The 7,444-nt window shown below is 37.9% G+C and overlaps 1 protein-coding gene across 1 annotated transcript; it reads right to left on the bottom strand.

Moving 5' to 3' along the window:
* Positions 1-1,043: 1,043 nt before the first annotated feature.
* Positions 1,044-6,702, bottom strand: LOC115128972 (retinal homeobox protein Rx3-like). Its single transcript, XM_029659110.2, has 3 exons — positions 6,206-6,702; positions 5,794-6,023; positions 1,044-3,839 (listed from the first exon to the last, which is right to left on the bottom strand). The coding sequence occupies exons 1-3, from the start codon at positions 6,459-6,461 to the stop codon at positions 3,372-3,374; spliced, it is 954 nt and encodes a 317-aa protein (XP_029514970.1). The 5' UTR covers positions 6,462-6,702; the 3' UTR covers positions 1,044-3,371.
* Between the last annotated feature and the right edge of the window lie 742 nt (positions 6,703-7,444).

The raw sequence follows: 7,444 nt of genomic DNA, 5'->3' as shown, positions 1-7,444 counted from the left end.
CAGTGAAAACAGAGGAGAACACGATGAAGCATAGACAGACAGTGACAACAGAGGAGGACAAGGAGAAGCACAGACAGACAGTGACAACAGAGGAGGACAAGGAGAAGCACAGACAGACAGTGACAACAGAGGAGGACAAGGAGAAGCACAGACAGACAGGGACAACAGAGGAGGACAAGGAGAAGCACAGACTGACAGTGACAACAGATCACATCGTGATCTCCTACTACTATCTAGTGGACGAACTTGGAATCAGACAGAGGATATATGTACATCAGTGGATAGATAGAGACTTCAGCGTTCTTCTTCTCATAGTTATATCATTCCTGACAGAAAGACAGAAAATAAAGATATGGCACATTGCATAAGCCCTGCACTTTTAAATGGCTGTGTTCCGATGGGAATATACACATGTTTAGAGTAAAAGATCTAAGATTTTTTAATTATTATTATTATTATTCCTTTTGAAACAGTAATTGATGATATATTTGATCTGAAACCTAGACTTTCAAATCTCTTATTCCCAATGACATTGGGGACCCCCCAAAAAAACACCCAGTTTTGAAAGTAGACTAAATAATACATTGTTTAATTCGAAGAAAGGTGTAGTAGACAGCTTTCTGAAGAAAATAAAGCTGGAACTCAAAATATTGAACGATACCTTTCTCCTTCTTCATAACACTAATGTCCACTAGAGGGAACCGGACACCATGTTCACTTGTTCCGCTCTGCTCTGTGACTTGAGATTTAAAATAGCAATAAGTGTGAATATAAAACCACTTGTTTTCTAAAAAGTTGAAAGCATTCTGCAAAAGCAATCGTCTTCAAAAAAGAATATTCTATTGTAAGAAATATATATGTCTCTCTTTTTCTCTCCAAACCAAATGTTGACTGAAAACTGATTATGAAGACTCCTCCAAATGAATAAGAAATGCCCATTGTGCATGGTGAAGCTATGACACATAACGTGTATGCAACAACACAATACATGCATATATCATAGGACATATGACAATTCATGAAATAAGGGATACGTGTTGATGTAACTATGCAGTTTTATTTCCATAAAATCATTAACGTATGGAGATAAACTACAAATGGACAATTGGTCATGAACATTTGTAAAGTCAGCTGCACAAACTGGAAGAACACTGACAGAAAGTTATCTAGACAAGGGCTTGGAAACAATAATAAATACATTGATTCATCCTAGGATGTGATTGTCTTAGCAGAAGTACATATACATAACAGAAGATAATTGTTAAAAGACGGATGCAAAAGGCAACATAGAAACCAGGTTGCAGGCAATTTTACATTTGAACATTTCCACTTTCTCTTCAATGGCATCCTTCATTCAGTAAGAGGGGAAATTCTGACCCGAATTAAGAGTGCCTAAATGGAACATAATTCCCCTTTTTCTACACTTTTCTCTTTAAGCATATTCTGACCCCGTGGATGATAATATCATGCTGAGGTGAGACAGAGGTGTGTCTACACATATTCCGTAGTCAGACCTCGACTTAATTTTGCTCATAATTCCACCACTTTAAAAAAACTATAATTATATGTAGAAATAACACCAAATCTCTATGCACTGTAATTCATAAATTGATAAGAGCTATTAATAAGACCTAGGTAAATTAGTCATTAGTTAGGAGAAGAGGATTCTAAATATAAATGACAGTTGTTTTAGATCTATTTTATGATCGTTGGAGACAAATGTGAAACCAGTCATATTTCAGCAAACTGAAAAGCATGTCAACATGACAGGTATTTTGGCCTCTTTTCCACAAGTGAAGTAGAAATATCTGTATCATTATTCAGAATTTTAATTGTAGGCCTATGGCTTTATCATTTGCAGGAGTTGGAAACCTGTATGCACTGATAGTAGAGCAGAACCTACCTAGTTGGTAGGTAAAAAAAAATGTATAAGTACTTTGCTAACCCTAAATAATATACAAGATCAGAGTATTTTTTTTATCTACCAATTGGTGCTGAAAAGGAAAGAAAAATGCATGTATTGACAAGGCTTTTTTTCATTGGTCCCTAACATTCTGAAACATTCTCTCCATAGACAGGTTAGCTGAGAACTTCCCAAAAACCATGTGTTGTTATGAGGTGTTTGACTGTCACGTTTATGCTATGCTATGCTAACATGTCAAAAAAATGTATTGTGCAACTTTATTCATGTTTTCAATAAACATTGGAGATTAAATATAGTTTACATGTTGTGAACAATTTAAGCCAACCCCGTCTGTTTTACCCCATAGTTGTGCATGGGTCGTTTTTTTTGCTAAACAACCAACCCATCAATATGTTCTAGTGAGTCTGTTGAGAAGATTATCATTAAAGGTACACCAAATTTAAAGGGATGGCTATTGAATAAAAATTTCACTAGAAAATCTGTTGGCCAGCAAGTGGGAGGGTTTTCAGCGGTTGAATTAAATGTATTCAACGCACGCAAGGTAACCTCATCTGCAAAGCCTGTTAAGATTATCTTATACTTCACAGTTCTAAACAGTTACTGCATATATTATGACAACATTTTGTGAGGTTTTTGTTTGTTTTGGTGTTTGGCTGTGTTCGTCAGTTTTTTCCCCCAGCCTGTTCGAGCACACTTTTAGGGATTCTTAGGGATTCTTCAATTAAGTGTTTGTTGGCATTCAACAACAGATGACTAGTCTATATGCAAAGTTTTTCACTTGAGAAATACTGCACCAAAATCTGCGACTAGAACCTCCCTGGCTAAAATGTAAAAATTAATGAAAGATTTCTTGAGCTATCATAATCTTTAATTTGGACTATTTTGATGAAGTGTACTGGATATGGCGTCTCAAGAGGAACAAACAGTAATACTGCTAGCATGCTAGTAGATACCATAGACTACCTCTAACTTCCTTCAAACAGGGTGCAGAGACATAAAAATGGTATCCATGAGTTCATCTGATTCTGGGGAAGTAGTTAAAAGGCTTCATTGCCAAAATCCCAAAGTGTCCCTTTAAGGGAGTATGCAAGCACAGATGTTCACTTCACCTAGTCAACCAAACCTTATTTGGATACCTTTACACACCTGCACAAGGTAAGTAGGAAAAGTGTACATTTCCAAAGTCAGAACCTAAAAGTAGACCAGAGTAAAACAGATGTATCTTGGTGAATGCAAGCATTTCATTGATGAGGAAAGTACATTATAAAACTTGAATATACTGAGAATGCACAAAAAACACTGACTGGGATGATAATGTAAACCATTGAAGAAGACCAAAAAACTATGTTCATCATCTTGTGGGGAAGAGTCCTCTAGCACATTGGACTTTAATGTCTATAATGCAGCAACAATACATTCAGTAGAAGTCTTTAGTCTTTGCATTGCCTCAGAGGGATGCAAGCCAGCATCCATCCTCACCATGTTTTCCAATAGACTGAATATGCTCCTTAGCCTTCATCCTCAGAGACACAATACTAGAATTACGAGGATCCAACTCCTCCATAGTTAACTTGTCCACGTACCCAGACGCTGAGCACTGGTACGGGGGCGGTGGAGGAGGACACAGAGAACCAATATGCCCGAAACTGGGGGAGTTGAGAAAGGGTGGAGGAGTGTAGCTGGAGGTTCTTTGGAGGCCCTGAGATGGGCTGGTGATGAATCCGGAAAGGGACTGCAGAGGGGTGGCAGTGGTGGTGGGAGTGCTGAGCCATGGCTCCAGCTGTAGCCCGGAGCCCAGAGACTGGGAGGAGGAGCGGCTGAAGGACAGGAAGGAGGAAGTGTCCTGGAGCTTGATGGAGCTCACCTCCAGCTTCTCCTGGCGACGCCACTTGGCCCGACGGTTCTGGAACCACACCTGGGATGGAATCATCACAACATTCTTTTAAGACATTCTGTAATTCATCATTATGAGAACTGGGGCGATTATACACAGAAACAAGATTCAGGGGCACTTTGACCATATCAGTAAAATATTGAAATACCATACAGATGTAGAATCTTAATTTGAGCCAGTTTGCTACAGCAGGAAATGTATCCTGTAGCAACAGGAAGAATTAATTATTATATGGATTATAATATAACTGTCATTTATGTAGGGTTGATACATTTTTCTTAAGGGAAAATCAAGTCTGGAATTTCAAAGTGGAAATTACAAAGTTCAGAAGGCTTTTTAAACTTCAAATATACATGACAAGTTTTACATTTCCTGCAGAGCAGGAAAGTTCTCCTGCAACATAGTGATGGAATGAAGTTCCTACATCTGCACATGATTTAACCCTAACAATGATAACACTGCTGAAAGGCAGATGAAAGAAAGCTTAATCAGAAAACTTCTCTACTTAGTTCAACCTCTTTGCCAAAATGTACTGTTTGTCAACTTAATAAAACTTTGCTGTGTCAAAGAAACTCAATTGCCTATCTCTCCAGATATTAGCACAACAACAGTCTATTGTAAAACTTTGCTTTGGCAGGCTATTTGAAAATATGTAATATCTTTAATGGGAAGATATCTACTATTTGAATATACGAATGATAACTGTCAACCTTTGTGTAATACATGATCAACTATGATACTGTTACAAATGAAATGTCTTAAACATAATGATACATCATTGGAATAACTTTAATTATCTAAATAATATCTATATAATGTAAGTATATAGACAGGTCTTGAACTCAATGAGATCTTGCAGATAAAATACATTATTATTTACTTAACATCATTAATGGCTTAGTAGACTCAATTAATAGTTTGAATATAGAATCTTATTGATGATAATTTCAAAGGCTTGAAACGGTTTCAAAGGCTTGAAACTTATATATACTTGGGGCGGCAGGGTAGCCTAGTGGTTAGAGCGTTGGACTAGTAACCGAAAGGTTGCAAATCAGAGGGATGCAAGCCCCAAGCTGACAAGGTACAAATCTGTCGTTCTGCCCCTGAACAGGCAGTTAATCCACTGTTCCTAGGCTGTCATTGAAAATAAGAATTTGTTCTTAACTGACTTGCCTAGTAAAATAAAGGTTAAAAAAATAAAATAGGTAACAATTATTATATAAAGCCCTGCTCCACAAACTCTCGACTTAACTAACATCACTGTTAATATTTAAAATGCATCAAACCCATTCACATGGTTGGTTAACTCTGGAAACTCATTCGGACTCTAGAGAGTTAGGAGAATCAGCCTTTCATTTCCTTGCATCTTATGTGTGGAATGATAGACAGTACACTTCAAAATGGAGGAATTGGGTGTCTCTCGAGCATTTCAAAAGATTAAGGGACCTTTTTACAGAAGAATGTATCTGTTTTATTATGATTGTGTTTTGCTTTTGGTGTATTGTTGTGTATAATACTGTGTATTTTATTGTGTATATTGTATTTTGGTGTGTAGTGCTATACATGGCTAATCTAGAAAAGAGACCTTGGTCTCAGCATTGACTTAGTGTCAACATTTATGTTAAAAAAAAGAAGGGCTATTATCATCAAATACCGTATGTGACAATTTACTTAATAGTGAAGAAGTTAGGCCTAATTTAAATTGCAATAACATATTTTAGTGGTCCTGACATTAGCCTAAGGTTGTAAATTAAAAATATTAATATTCAACTAAAGACGATGATTATTTCACGAACCACATTTTATTTAAACTTTATTGATAAGACTCAGACACACAACTTTTGTTAAATGTGTCACAAATAGGATAAGACAAGAACTTATGTTGAGCCCATGCTCGAAACATTCATTGATAGACCTCGAGTCGAACTTCATACACATTTTCAACAACGGACTCAGTTGCTTGCTCATAATGTACCTGTACTCGGACCTCGGGAAGATGAACTTTGAGCGCGATCTCCTCTCTGCTGTAGACGTCAGGATAGTGCGACTTTTCGAACGCTCTCTCCAGCTCGTGCAGCTGAAAGGTGGTGAACGTGGTCCTATTACGCCGGTGTTTCTTCTTTGGGTTCTCATCAACGTGCAATTTATCCTCCCCTTTAGGTAAATCAGAACTGACAGAGGCCCCCGAACTGCTGCAGCAGACACCTGAAAAATACATTGTAGGCTGGATCAATTTATGAACTTCTGAGCTATATTTGCCAACCTTTTACTCTAATTTGAATGGTTACTGGCACACATATGTAGGCCTAAACATGGAATAAATAACTATAAATAACATTTGGAATATATTTAGAATCAATTAAAAAAATATTGCCAATGTTACTTACTGTCAAAACATTTTGGGTTGAGTTCTTTCTTCGGGGATGACATAATTCCATTTCCTCTCGGCTCAGCAGGTTTTCCTGATTCATTGTAGGACACAGATTGATGAAACATATTTTCGTCTTTAAATCCCAATATTGCTTCAATACTGTGAACCCTCGTTGCGGCTTGATTATGGTTATTCCAGGGGCTTCGGACAAAACGTGCAGAAGGCGACAGGCGCTCTTCCATGACTTCGGGAGTTGAACCAAGAAGCCACATTTGATGTATAAAATATTCTCAAACTAAATTGAAATGACACTGAAAAATACATTTAAACTCCCGAGAAAGTTATATTTAAGAATGCATAACAAAAATGTTGAAATAGAATGAAACACAGACTGTTGACTAACAAATCTGTGTAAGGCATGCATCGCTACTGAGTATAGAGGCCACCTAGCTGACACTCTACGAGAGGTCTTGTCATATAGAGGAGGCTGTATCTTCTGGGGTTTATAAAGTAGTCCCCCCCGGTAAGACCCCCGTGTCCCTCAGTCCATGTGACAGTTCCCACCTCTCCACTAGACATGTGAAAAGAAGAATGTCACGTTCGATTTGACCCAGCCCTGCGGTTTGGGGGTAACTACATTGTCCTCATTGAACCAATGCAGCAATGCAGAGCTAGACTACTCTAACTCCTCCCCAAGACAAGTATTCTGCTGTGCTTGTCAGTCAGTCAGTGTTGGTTTATAAACCCCCTTACATAAATCTTAAAACCATCTTTCCCTCTGTCTCCAGATGTCATGTGCTACATCCCAAATGGCAAATCCCTATTCCCTCCATGTAGGTGATAGGGTGTCATTTGGGATGCAGCATGATTATGGTGGCCTGTAAAATTAGCTGGTGGGGTAGAAGAGTATGGTTTAAGGTGTCAGAACAAAATTATAATTATAAAATCACAGTATCACAATTCCAGAAGTTTACATGCACTAAATAGACTCTGCCTTAATTAAAACAGCTTGGAAAATTCCATCTAATGATGTAATAGATTTAGAAGCTTCTGATAGGCCAATGGACATCATTTGAGTCAATTGGTGGTGTACCTGTGGATGTATTTCAAGGCCTACCTTCAAATTCAGTGCCTCCTTGCTTGACATCATGAGAAAATCAAAATAAAATCAGCCAAGACCTCAGGAAAAAAATTGTAGACCTCCACAAGTCTGGGTCATCCTTGGGATCAATTTCCAAACGCCTAAAGGTGCCAC

Source organism: Oncorhynchus nerka, linkage group LG4 (genome assembly GCF_034236695.1).
Source record: "Oncorhynchus nerka isolate Pitt River linkage group LG4, Oner_Uvic_2.0, whole genome shotgun sequence".
Lineage (NCBI taxonomy): Eukaryota > Metazoa > Chordata > Actinopteri > Salmoniformes > Salmonidae > Oncorhynchus > Oncorhynchus nerka.
The sequence above is the reverse complement of the archived record's forward strand: the minus strand, read 5'-3'. Positions and strand labels throughout refer to the sequence as shown.

What these genes read in the sequence shown, in the direction of transcription:
- LOC115128972 (XM_029659110.2), bottom strand. Translation starts at nt 6,461, where the DNA reads ATGTGGCTTCTTGGTTCAACTCCCGAAGTCATGGAAGAGCGCCTGTCG. An exon ending in CAACCCAAAATGTTTTGACA is followed by an intron (nt 6,024 to 6,205) that starts GTAAGTAACATT and finishes TGTATTTTTCAG; the next exon opens with GTGTCTGCTGCAGCAGTTCG. An exon ending in TTCCCGAGGTCCGAGTACAG is followed by an intron (nt 3,840 to 5,793) that starts GTACATTATGAG and finishes ATTCCATCCCAG; the next exon opens with GTGTGGTTCCAGAACCGTCG.